This window comes from Phaethon aethereus, assembly GCF_964289735.1.
Source record: "Phaethon aethereus genome assembly, chromosome: Z".
In the NCBI taxonomy this organism is placed as follows: Eukaryota; Metazoa; Chordata; class Aves; order Phaethontiformes; family Phaethontidae; genus Phaethon; species Phaethon aethereus.
In genome coordinates, this window is record NC_138577.1 from 715177 (window position 1) to 727750 (window position 12574).

The 12574-nt window shown below is 46.3% G+C and overlaps 1 protein-coding gene across 4 annotated transcripts in view; it reads right to left on the reverse strand.

Annotated features, from left to right (window-relative positions):
- Positions 1-366: 366 nt before the first annotated feature.
- LOC309415901 (zinc finger protein 532) overlaps positions 367-12574 on the reverse strand; it is a gene marked incomplete at its 3' end in the record, with an annotated part of 42507 nt that continues 30299 nt past the window's right edge. For all 4 annotated transcript variants that reach the window (XM_082013617.1, XM_082013616.1, XM_082013615.1 and 1 more), the window contains 3 exons: positions 11925-12037; positions 9524-9671; positions 367-861 (listed from right to left, as the gene is read on the reverse strand). In XM_082013617.1, the coding sequence (XP_081869743.1) occupies positions 367-861; positions 9524-9671; positions 11925-12037 (756 nt within the window). The remainder of the gene's footprint in view (positions 862-9523; positions 9672-11924; positions 12038-12574) is intronic.

Consider the following 12574-nt stretch of genomic DNA (forward strand, 5'->3'; position numbering starts at 1 on the left):
CAAGTAAGAAACAGTCTAAGAGAACCTAAGGAACTGCCCCAGCATTCAGAACTCTGTTTTAAAGAAACTTACTAGAAAAAAACAGAAATGAAACAGAAAAAACAAAATTTTCCACTAGATACGATAAAAACACGTAACAAAGAGTATAAAAGTTATTAGTTTAAATATATACAAACTCTTTTCAACTCAAATACTGCTTCAATGGTTTTGAGGGTATAGACAATGAGGTGAAGGGGACACTTTTATGCAGAATATATTGCAACAGCCTGAACAGTACTGTTAACACTATTATACCTTGAACTTTCTGTAGCAAAAATGTCAGTATTGCAATGTGGAGAGAGATAATCTGCGTCCCAAATAATCTGATCACTTTTCAGCTGAACTCATTCTTTTTGACTTAATGAAGGCCATGCCATGTGTTCTCATGTGAGTGTTTAAGGCCGCTTCAGTTTCAAAAGTCTTTGCACACACTTTGCATCTTCTGTCTGATGCCATACTGTCAGATGATTCATCCTCATGATTGGGTTTATTTTCTTGCTGATTATCCTCCCCAGACCCATTTTGTTTTGATACTGGCTGAGGCTCCTTCAGCTTATGTACAATGAAGAGATGTCTGGAGAGGGACACGTGAGATGTGTAGCAGAGTCCACATTCCCTGCACTGGTACGAAGAGCCATCAGATTTATGCTGAGGAATATGTTCATGGAACTGGAGAAGATTTTCTGTTGTAAAGCCACAAACAGCACACTTGTGAACTTTAAAAACATTTATCTTTAGCTTCTTCAATGGCTGAGTGATCGCTCCTCGCGGAGGCCTGAATTCCAGTACGGGTTCTTCCAATTTACGCTTTGGACTAGGAACCTGAAACAAGCCATAAACGGTGTATCATGTAAGCATAAATTCGCAGTTCTTTTCATAACTATTTGTGACTTGCAAACCTCAAAAACTTTCCCTTGGTAGATTCCAGTACAACTTTGATAAATACAGTGTCCTGGTTTCAGCCAGGATAGAGCTGGTTTTCCTCACAGAAGCCAGTGTGAGACTGTGTTTTGGATTTGGGATGAGAAACTGTTGATAATGTGCTGATGTTTTGGGTTGTTGCTGAGCCGTCAAGGACAGTCCAGCTTCTTGTGCTGGCCTGCCAGCGAGCAGGCTGGGGGTGCACGGGGAACTGGGAGGGGACACAGCCGGCACAGCTGACCCAGACTGGCCAAAGAGATATTCCCTACCATAGGACGTCATGCCCAGTACATAAACTGGAGTTGGCCGGGGGGGCGGAAATCGCTGCTCGGGGACGGGCTGTCGATCACGGGGTGGTGAGCAATTTCTGTATTGGGCCTCACTTGTTCTTATACATTCCTTTGTTGGTATTATCATTATTGTTCCCTTCTTTCTTTCTGTCCTATTAAACCGTGTTTATCTCAACCCACGAGGTTTTTCCTAATTCTCTCCCCCGTCCCGCTGTGGGAGGGAGAGTGAGCGAGCGGCTGCGTGGTGCTTAGTTGCCGGCTGGGGCTAAACCACGACAGTCCTTTTTGGCGCCCAACGTGGGGCCCGAGGCTTGAGATAATAACGGTTGCAGGTCACAATATCAGTTTGATTTGCATCATGCTCTCGTCTTTGCTGTACATGTTAAGGATCGGTGTTGGTTTCTGCGGGCTGCTGTACTCTGCAATGATTAGTAATGTCTCGCCTGTGAATTTTGTTTTTAGAGCACTGACCTTGAGCTTAATGTGGTATCATCTGAGCTCTGTACTAAAGCCGTTACTGTATTTTGGCTACAGTCTTGTGGAGACGATTAGCAATTATACTTCTGCCTCTGAAAGGTTTTTTATGGAGGAAATGCAGAATGGTACCTTTGATACCCTCTATCATAACATTTCCTCCTTCATCACAATAATTTTTCAGTATTTTGAACACCCTTGGCTGGTTAAAATACCTCTATTGCTACTTCTGGGGAACATGGTTTCAGTTTTGTCTAAGGTTGGCAAGCAATTTAAGAATATCACCCGGAGATCTGCCCCAAGGCTGGATAGTTATGAATGGCAGGGTGTGTGGAACAGCATGGGCAAATGCCTGGGGCGGTGGGCACCTCCGGTGTTTTGGAGCTTCACTCCCGAACAAGTGCAGAATCCTGATAAACTAGCAGAATATCTGGAAGAAGTATGCTGTCAGCCTGGCAGCTCCAAGGAGACACAAATCATTGCCATGTGCTGGGGCCTGGCCCATGCCTACCGAACCCTATTTAACACTGTGCAAAGGGGAGAGAGGCTCTCTGGGTCTGATGGCAATGTGGCAGGCACTGTGACTACTCCAACGTCTGTAGCAGGCACTGTCACTACTCCAACCCCCACGGCGGGCACTGCCACTACTCCAACCCCCACGGCGGGCACTGTAGCTACTCAGACTGTTGCAGCTGAACCAGAGGACCAGCCCATCCCGGTATCAGTTGCCCCTGTACAAAAGAAGAAATCTTGGAAGCGGAAGTCAGCTCGTTTAGTAAGGGAGGAGGAAGATCCTGCTAAGAAGGAGCCAGAGGAAGAGAGTGAGGAGGCAGAGTGCTCTGAAGCAGGGCCATCACAAGCACGGAAGAGGGAAGAGAGCGAGTCATCGCTTGAAGAGGAGGAAGAGGAAGAACTTATAAAAGAGACGGTAACTACCCGATCTCTATCCCTGAGTGAATTGCGAGATATGCGAAAGGATTTCAGCCGTCGTCCAGGTGAGCACATTGTCACCTGGCTGCTCCGATGCTGGGATAATGGGGCCAGTAGCCTGGAATTAGAGGGTAGGGAAGCCAAGCAGCTGGGATCCCTTTCTAGGGAAGGGGGCATTGACAAAGCAATTGGAAAAGGTGCACAAGTCCTCAGCCTCTGGAGACGACTCCTGTCGGGTGTGAAGGAAAGGTATCCCTTCAAGGAAGATGTTCTATGTCACCCAGGCAAGTGGACCACCATGGAGAAAGGTATCCAGTACCTGAGGGAGCTAGCGGTGCTGGAAGTGATTTATGGTGACTTGGACAATGGACAATCATCCAAAGATCCAGATGAAGTCAATTGCACGCAACCTATGTGGCGGAAGTTTGTACGGAGTGCACCATCATCATATGCCAACTCATTAGCAGTAATGGCCTGGAAGGACGGAGAGAGACCAACGGTGGATGAATTGGCTGGCCAACTCCGGCAATACGAAGAAAGTCTCTCTTCCTCCCTACGGGCCTGCGTCTCTGCTATAGAGAAACTGTCCCGAGAGTTCCGGCAATTCAAAGAGGATATGCCCTACCCTCCACCCACACGGACCAGTGTCTCAGCCATTAGGAGTAAGCGCTCTTCTGTTCAAGAGAGAAGATATAGAGGATACACACCCCGAGCCACCCTGTGGTTTCAATTGCGTGACTACGGAGAGGACATGAGGAGGTGGGATGGAAAACCTACCTCGACCCTAGAGGCACGAGTACGCGAGCTGCAAGGAAAAACAATTACAAAAGGGGGTTCAGGTTCCTCGAGGAAAATCGTCGCTCCACTTTCCAGTGGGCAGCTTCCCAGAAAGAATAGAAGAGCTGATCTCACCTCTGATCCTCTTGAAGGGACTTCTGATTCCTATTTACAAGAAGTGGGTAACGAGTACTATGAGCAGGATTAGAGGGGCCCTGCCTCCAGCCAGGCGGAGGAGAGGGACAACCGAGTTTATTGGACTGTGTGGATTAGATGGCCTGGCACGTCAGACCCACAGGAATATAAGGCTTTAGTGGACACCGGTGCACAATGTACCCTGATGCCATCAAGCCATATAGGGGCAGAACCCATCTGTATTTCCGGAGTGACAGGGGGATCCCAACAGCTGACTGTGCTGGAGGCCGAAGTGAGCCTAACTGGGAATGAGTGGCAGAAGCACCCCATTGTGACTGGCCCAGAGGCTCCGTGCATCCTGGGCATAGACTACCTCAGCAGAGGGTATTTCAAGGACCCAAAAGGGTACCGGTGGGCTTTTGGTATAGCTGCCTTGGAGACGGAAGAAATTAAACAGCTGTCCACCTTGCCTGGTCTCTCAGAGGACCCTTCTGTGGTGGGGTTGCTCAGGGTCAAAGAACAACAGGTGCCGATCGCTACCACAACAGTGCACCGGCGGCAATATCGCACCAACAGAGACTCCCTGATCCCCATCCATGAGCTGATTCGTCGGCTGGAGAGCCAAGGAGTGATCAGCAAGACTCACTCACCCTTCAACAGCCCCATATGGCCAGTGCGAAAGTCTAATGGAGAGTGGAGACTGACAGTAGACTATCGTGGCCTGAATGAAGTCACGCCGCCACTGAGCGCTGCTGTGCCGGACATGCTAGAACTTCAATATGAACTGGAGTCAAAGGCAGCCAAGTGGTACGCCACCATTGATATTGCTAACGCGTTTTTCTCGATCCCTTTGGCGGCAGAGTGCAGGCCACAGTTTGCTTTCACTTGGAGAGGTGTCCAATACACCTGGAATCGACTTCCCCAGGGGTGGAAACACAGCCCTACCATTTGCCATGGGCTGATACAAACTGCACTGGAACAGGGTGAAGCTCCAGAGCATCTGCAATACATTGATGACATCATCGTATGGGGCAACACAGCAGAAGAAGTTTTCGAGAAAGGGAAGAAAATAATTCAAGTCCTTCTGAAAGCTGGTTTTGCTATAAAGCAAAGTAAAGTCAAGGGACCTGCACAAGAGATCCAGTTTTTAGGAATAAAATGGCAAGATGGACGTCGACAGATCCCAACGGATGTGATCAACAAAATAACAGCTATGTCTCCACCAACTAGCAAAAAAGAAACACAAGCGTTTCTGGGTGTTGTGGGTTTCTGGAGAATGCATATTCCAAATTACAGTCTGATTGTAAGCCCTCTTTATCAAGTGACCCGGAAGAAGAACGATTTTAAATGGGGCCCTGAGCAACGACAAGCCTTCGAACAAATCAAACAGGAGATAGTTCATGCCGTAGCCCTCGGGCCAGTACGGGCAGGACAAGATGTTAAAAATGTGCTCTACACGGCAGCCGGGGAGAATGGCCCTACCTGGAGTCTCTGGCAGAAGGCACCAGGAGAGACTCGAGGTCGACCTCTAGGGTTTTGGAGTCGAGGATATAGGGGATCTGAGTCCCGCTATACTCCAACTGAAAAGGAGATATTGGCGGCATATGAAGGAGTTCGAGCTGCCTCAGAAGTGCTTGGTACTGAAGCACAGCTCCTCCTGGCACCCCGACTGCCGGTGCTGGGCTGGATGTTCAAAGGGAGGGTCCCCTCTACGCATCATGCGACTGATGCTACGTGGAGTAAGTGGGTCGCGCTTATTACACAGCGGGCTCGAATAGGAAATCTTAATCGCCCGGGAATCTTGGAAGTGATCATGGACTGGCCAGAAGGCAAAGATTTTGGAATATCACCGGAAGAGGAGGTGGCGCGTGCTGAAGAGGCTCCACCATATAATGAACTGCCAGAGAACGAAAGGCAATATGCCCTGTTCACTGATGGGTCCTGTCGTATTGTAGGCAAACATCGAAGGTGGAAAGCTGCTGTATGGAGCCCTATACGACGAGTCGCAGAAGTGGCTGAAGGACAAGGTGAATCAAGTCAGTTTGCGGAGGTGAAAGCCATCCAGCTGGCTTTAGATATTGCTGAACGAGAAAAATGGCCAGTACTCTATCTTTATACTGACTCATGGATGGTGGCAAATGCTCTATGGGGGTGGCTGCAGCAATGGAAGCAGAGCAACTGGCAACGCAGAGGCAAGCCCATCTGGGCTGCTGAATTGTGGCAAGATATTGCTGCCCGACTAGAGAATCTCGTCATAAAAGTACGTCACGTAGATGCTCACGTACCCAAGAGTCGGGCCACCGAAGAACATCAAAACAACCATCAGGTGGATCAGGCTGCTAAGATTGAAGTGGCTCAGGTGGATCTGGACTGGCAACATAAGGGTGAATTATTTATAGCTCGGTGGGCCCATGACACCTCAGGCCATCAGGGAAGAGATGCAACATATAGATGGGCTCGGGATCGAGGGGTGGACCTGACCATGGATGCTATTGCACAGGTTATCCATGAATGTGAAACGTGTGCTGCGATCAAACAAGCCAAGCGGTTAAAGCCTCTCTGGTATGAAGGACGATGGTTGAAATATAAATATGGGGAGGCCTGGCAGATTGACTATATCGCACTTCCACAAACTCGCCAAGGCAAGCGCTATGTGCTTACCATGGTGGAAGCAACCACCGGATGGCTGGAAACATACCCTGTGCCCCATGCCACCGCCCGGAACACTATCCTGGGCCTTGAAAAGCAAGTCTTATGGCGACATGGTACCCCCGAAAGAATTGAGTCAGACAATGGGACTCATTTCCGAAACAACCTCATAGACACCTGGGCCAAAGAGCACGGCATTGAGTGGGTGTATCATATCCCCTATCATGCACCAGCTTCCGGAAAAATTGAACGATACAACGGACTGTTAAAGACTACACTGAGAGCAATGGGTGATGGGACATTCAAAAATTGGGATAAACATTTAGCCAAAGCCACCTGGTTAGTCAACACTAGGGGATCTACTAATAGAGCCGGCCCTGCCCAATCAAAACTTCTACGTACTGTAGAAGGGGATAAAGTCCCTGTGGTGCATGTGAGAAACATGCTGGGGAAGACAGTCTGGGTTACTCCTGCATTAGGAAAAGGCAAACCCTTCGTGGGATTGCCTTTGCCCAGGGACCTGGGTGCACTTGGTGGGTAATGCGGAAGGATGGGGAAGTCCGATGTGTACCTCAAGGAGACTTGATTTTGGGTGAAAACAGTCAATGATTTGAATTGTATTATGTTAATTGTTCAGAATGACATTACTACTATGGCTGCTATCTACCATATCAATGGTATTATAGTAAGAATCACCCAGACTGATGAAGAATGAGCTTCACTGAAACCAAGCAACGTGCAGCAGTGATGAAACCAGAACTGGCTTCAGCAGCTTGCGCCCAACAAATCCCTCGAGATCGACATCTTCGACCTGCAGATCATGGACATGGACCGTGCCAGATGACAATCCAACACCACATACCATCTCCCCTGCCCTGAGAGACTGCTATGATGGATGAAGCCCAGAGTCATGGACTGACTGAACTCCATAGACATTTTAAGTGATGGCCCATGGACTAAGAGAGTGATATCTGTGTGTATATATTAAAGGACAGGAAGAGTAATAATGAATAATTGGAATGTACTGAAAAGTATAGGACCTGGGCATGACGTAAATGGTATGGAATAAGGGGTGGATACTGTCCTGGTTTCAGCCAGGATAGAGCTGGTTTTCCTCACAGAAGCCAGTGTGAGACTGTGTTTTGGATTTGGGATGAGAAACTGTTGATAATGTGCTGATGTTTTGGGTTGTTGCTGAGCTGTCAAGGACAGTCCAGCTTCTTGTGCTGGCCTGCCAGCGAGCAGGCTGGGGGTGCACGGGGAACTGGGAGGGGACACAGCCGGCACAGCTGACCCAGACTGGCCAAAGAGATATTCCCTACCATACGACGTCATGCCCAGTACATAAACTGGAGTTGGCCGGGGGGGCGGAAATCGCTGCTCGGGGACGGGCTGTCGATCACGGGGTGGTGAGCAATTTCTGTATTGGGCCTCACTTGTTCTTATACATTCCTTTGTTGGTATTATCATTATTGTTCCCTTCTTTCTTTCTGTCCTATTAAACCGTGTTTATCTCAACCCACGAGGTTTTTCCTAATTCTCTCCCCCGTCCCGCTGTGGGAGGGAGAGTGAGCGAGCGGCTGCGTGGTGCTTAGTTGCCGGCTGGGGCTAAACCACGACATACAGTATTTGAAATAATACAAGCAAATACATGTTGTACACGGTGGAGAACTAGGGGCTTTCCTTACTATAAACTGCACATAAAATTTGTTTTGTCAGCTCTGATAGACCTACAGTATCTAATACACTGTATAAACTAGAGTAAATATTTGCCAGCTAACTGCATCCAAGTGCACACACCAATGAGACTTCAACAGAAGTGTACAGAATGTAGAATATCATTCTAGAAACTTTTCAGCATGACCTGCTGGAACTCCATTTTAATTACTTAATATTACTTCATGCTTGAATTTGACTTGATGGATTATCTCCCGATTGTAAGTAACCAAACTAACATATTGCCAAAGGATGAATCAACATGCACAATATTTAAATGAATTAAACTGGTAATTTTTTATATTTTCCTTGTAATTCCTGTGACATGAATATCCCACAAGAATCCTCTGCATCCTATGCAGCTCAGATATGCTCTGTGATGTTTATGAAGACAATGTATATAGCTGCTTTAAGCGTATGCAGCACTTGAAGGAGATGACAATATGTTGGGCTGAAAGAGTCATGGAAAGGATAATAGTACATTTTAAAAAAAGATACGTTTGTGTCTCCGCTGTCAGATTTGGACATGCTGTCAGAGGTGAAATTCTTTATCACGCAGAGCCCAGAACACTTAAAAAAAGTTGTTAGTCTCTGCATATATCAAGTCGTTGGACAGCGCTGTCGTCTTGTTTTTGCTTTCCTCTTAACACTCATCATCAATCAGTTGGAAGGGACCTACAGTGATCATCTAGTCCAACTGCCTGACCACAAGTTAAAGTATGTAAGGGCATTGTCCAAATGCCTCTTAAACACTGACAGGCTTGGGGCATCGACCACCTCTCTAGGAAGCCCGTTCCAGGGCTTGACCACCCTCTCAGTAAAGAAATGCTTCCTCACGTCCAGTCTGAACCTTCCCTGACAGAACTTTGAGCCATTCCCCCAAGTCCTATCACTGGATCCCGGGGAGAAGAGCTCAGCACCTCCTTCTCCACGTCTCCTCCTCAGGGAGCTGCAGGCAGCCATGAGGTTGTCCCTCAGCCTCCTTTTCTCCAGGCGAGACAAACCCAGCGTCCTCAGTCACCCCTCGCAGGACATGCCTTCCAGCCCTGTCACGAGCTTGGCTGCCCTCCTCTGGAGGCATTCGAGTACCTTCACAGCCTTCTTAAATGGTGGGGTCCAGAACTGCACACAGTGCTCAAGGTAAGGCCACACCAATGCCCAGTACAGCGGGAGATCCTGCTGTATTTCAATCATCAGATTGAAGTAGTTTCACTCTAAAATTTCTATCAAATAAGCTCAAGGCTGGGTATTTGGAAGAAGGTCACCTTGCTTCTACATAACCTGTAGCTTTTCTACAGCTATGAGAGGACTTGGCGGCAGAGGATTTGAAAGGTGCTCTTAAAGCAAACCACTAACAGGTAGGTTAGATATTCTCCATCATTCAGTGATCAAACCAAACAGAAAGTCTTCCCAAGAATATGTTCAAGCATGACAAAATTTGTTGCAGGAACTTTTGAGACTTTTTTTGGGCTCTACTTCATAGAAGATCAGACTTTTACAGGATCAAAATACCTGCATCTATTTAAAGATCCCGAGTGTATACCCATAAAAAATTCACTCTCCGTGATTGAATGAATCTTTTAAGTGATTACCTTTGTGTCTTCTTTTACTTCCCTTTCTTCCATATTGGTTGATTCTGTCATTTCTTTCACATCAGGGTCTTTAATGCCATGCATCAACTGAATATGTTTTTCCAACATCAACCGCTTGGTAAAAGTACGTCTTGAGTCTGGGCAGTGCCTACATAAACACAAAGCAGACATGCACAGATTCAAATGTCACTCTTAACAAAAGTCATAGTATTCTGAAGAATATAAATAGGACTAGTAAATAAATCCAGACTAGAGTACAATCTATTAAGATAGTGACCAATGAGCATAACTACAAAATAAAACTAGAAATGTTTGAACAATTTATATTCAGAGGAAATGAGAAGTTCTCTGAAGATGATTTCCAAAACGGTACCAAGTGTGAGTCAGAATAAAACCTGGGAACATCCTATTTTGTTCCCTGGATGTCCGCTAACATCACCAAACTGTACTTTCTATTAGACACTTTCCCAAGTTCTCCTTAATTTAAATTTCATAGGGAAAGCAATCACCTTCCATGTAGGATGAATGCTAGCTCCGAATGACACTTAATTCTGCATCCAAATCCAAATACTTTATCTCCTTAGAACTATTAATTCCTTCTCAGCTCCCTTTCCAACCTCAAACTAACCAGCAGAACAAATTCATCTTTCACAATCTGTGCTTTGTCCTCCCACACAGAACGCTGCATCACTTCCGAACCTCTCATGTGCTTTTGGGAAGTGTATTTCTCCCAAGCTCCAACGCTGTAACATTTTGTACAGGTGTCTGGAGGAGGTATGGCCAAACAAGAACTGCAGGGAAGAAGTTAAACTGTAATACTCTCCTTCCAAGTCTCTCTTCTAAGGTTTTAACCTTTTAAATGTGCTTTCATTTATAAAAAAAAAAAAAAGAAAAAAGAAAAAAAGATAGAGCTGTAGGCATTCTGAAATGAAATCAGAGAACCACAATAAGCTTTCTGCTCAAAGGGTACGCAAAAACCAGGCACTTGCTACTTGCCATATACCAAGAGCAACAAGCGTTTGGGCTAGGCAACTCAATTTGAACTACAAATTAAGGATATGTTAGAAACAATCTGATGCATGGGTTGTGTCAGGCAACCATGGTGCAGGGAGACAGAGGTTTAAAGCACTCTGTTGAAACGCTACGTGTCCTGGGTTCAGCTGGGCTAGAGTTATTTTTCTTCACAGAAGCCAGGGTGAGGCTGTGTTTTGGATTTGGCATGAGAAAATGTTGATAACATGCTGATGTTTTCAGTTGTTGCTAAGCAGTCAAGGACTGTCCGGCTGAGATAAAGACAGTGTAACAGGCAAAGCAAAAGCCGCACACGCAAGCAGAGCAACACCAGGAATTCATTCACCACTTCCCATGGGCAGGCAGGGGTTCAGCAATCCCCAGGGAAGCAGGGCTCCATCACGCGTGACGGGGACTTGGGAGGACAAACGCCGTTAACTCCAAACGCATCCCACTTCCTTCTTCCTCCCCACAGTTTTATATACCGAGCATGACGTTGTATGGTATGGAATATCCCTCCGGCCAGCCTGGGTCAGCTGTCCTGGCTGTGTCCCCTCCAGCTTCCCGTGCACCCCCAGCCTCCTCGCTAGCCGGCCAGAGCACGGAAAGCTGAAAAGTCCTTGACTGCTTAGCAACAACTGAAAACATCAGCACATTATCACATTATTTTCATCCCCAAATCCAAAACACAGCCTCACACTGGCTTCTGTGAAGAAAATTAACCCTATCCCAGCTGGAACCAGGACACTACACTATGCACAGTAGTCTCAAGTTTCCACACCACTGGGCCTTGTGCTCTCCATAACAAAGCTGAGATGATACTAGAGCAGAGAAGGGACTGGTAAGATCACTGCCACAGGCAATGGCTGCTGCTTGCAGCTTCCTTTTCAGAACTTCAAACTCAGTCCCACAGCGTGCAAATCCATAAACAACTACGAATGAAAAGATACAATGGAAAGTTTGTATTATATGTCTTATCCGATTGACATGGATTTTTCTATTATGTATCTTCTCTCTAGCCACTTAAACATCACTAAGGATTTTTAGACATTACACACCGTTTTATGTATGAGCAAACTACTACAGATACTGGCTTTTGTAGACTAGAAGAGTGGGTCGTGTATTTGAGAGACTACTGAAACTATCAGCTGAACTATCAGCCATGCAAATTCTCAGCTCGGTAAAGTTTCAGATTTGCTTGCCAAAGCCCCTGAAAGGCAGCGGACTTTATGTACATGCACTCTCAGTAGCCTGCTATGTTTTATGCATGCAGGACAGCCTAAACAGTTTGGCCTGTTTACAGAGCTAAATAACTGATTCGTTTGAATGAATGGGACACTGGCTTTTATACATCAAGAAAAGAAATTCAATAAATAAAAGTAGCACTTACGAGCATGTATAAACCTTCCTAATGCCTTTGTGCTTGATACGATTGTGACGACATAAACTATGGGATGAACTGAAAGATTTGTCACATTGTCGACATGGATGTTTCTTCATTTGCTTTAAAAAAAGAAGAAAAATACATTAATTAAAAAAGCTCACTAAAAGTAGTGCATGTGTCAAACCATTTGATAATAGGGAAGAAACACCACTTACCAGTGTCTGGTACTGTATCTTGAAGTACACACCACTCCTACAGCAACACTGCAGAAGTCAGAGGACTTGGACCTCTTTCAAAGCCATGTGGCCAGCATGATTTACACACACACCTATCACCAGTTGTACACCGGTGTCACGGACTGTGGATGAAGTGAATTTCTTCCACCAAAGAAGCAAGGAAGATCAGTGGATTATTTTTAGATCAGTAAAAGCAGTATGGTGAGAGACTTGCTTTCACTATAAAGTAACCTTCCCCCCAACCAGGGGGGCTGGACTAGATGACCGTTAAAGGTCCCTTCCAACCCAAAGATTCTATGATTCCCATCACCAAACTACATTTGCAGTTGCTGACTGAGTGAGTTTATTGGTCACAAGGAGGAGTGAAGAGCACATAACAGGACCAAAGCAAATCATCACGGACACTGACACACCGACAGG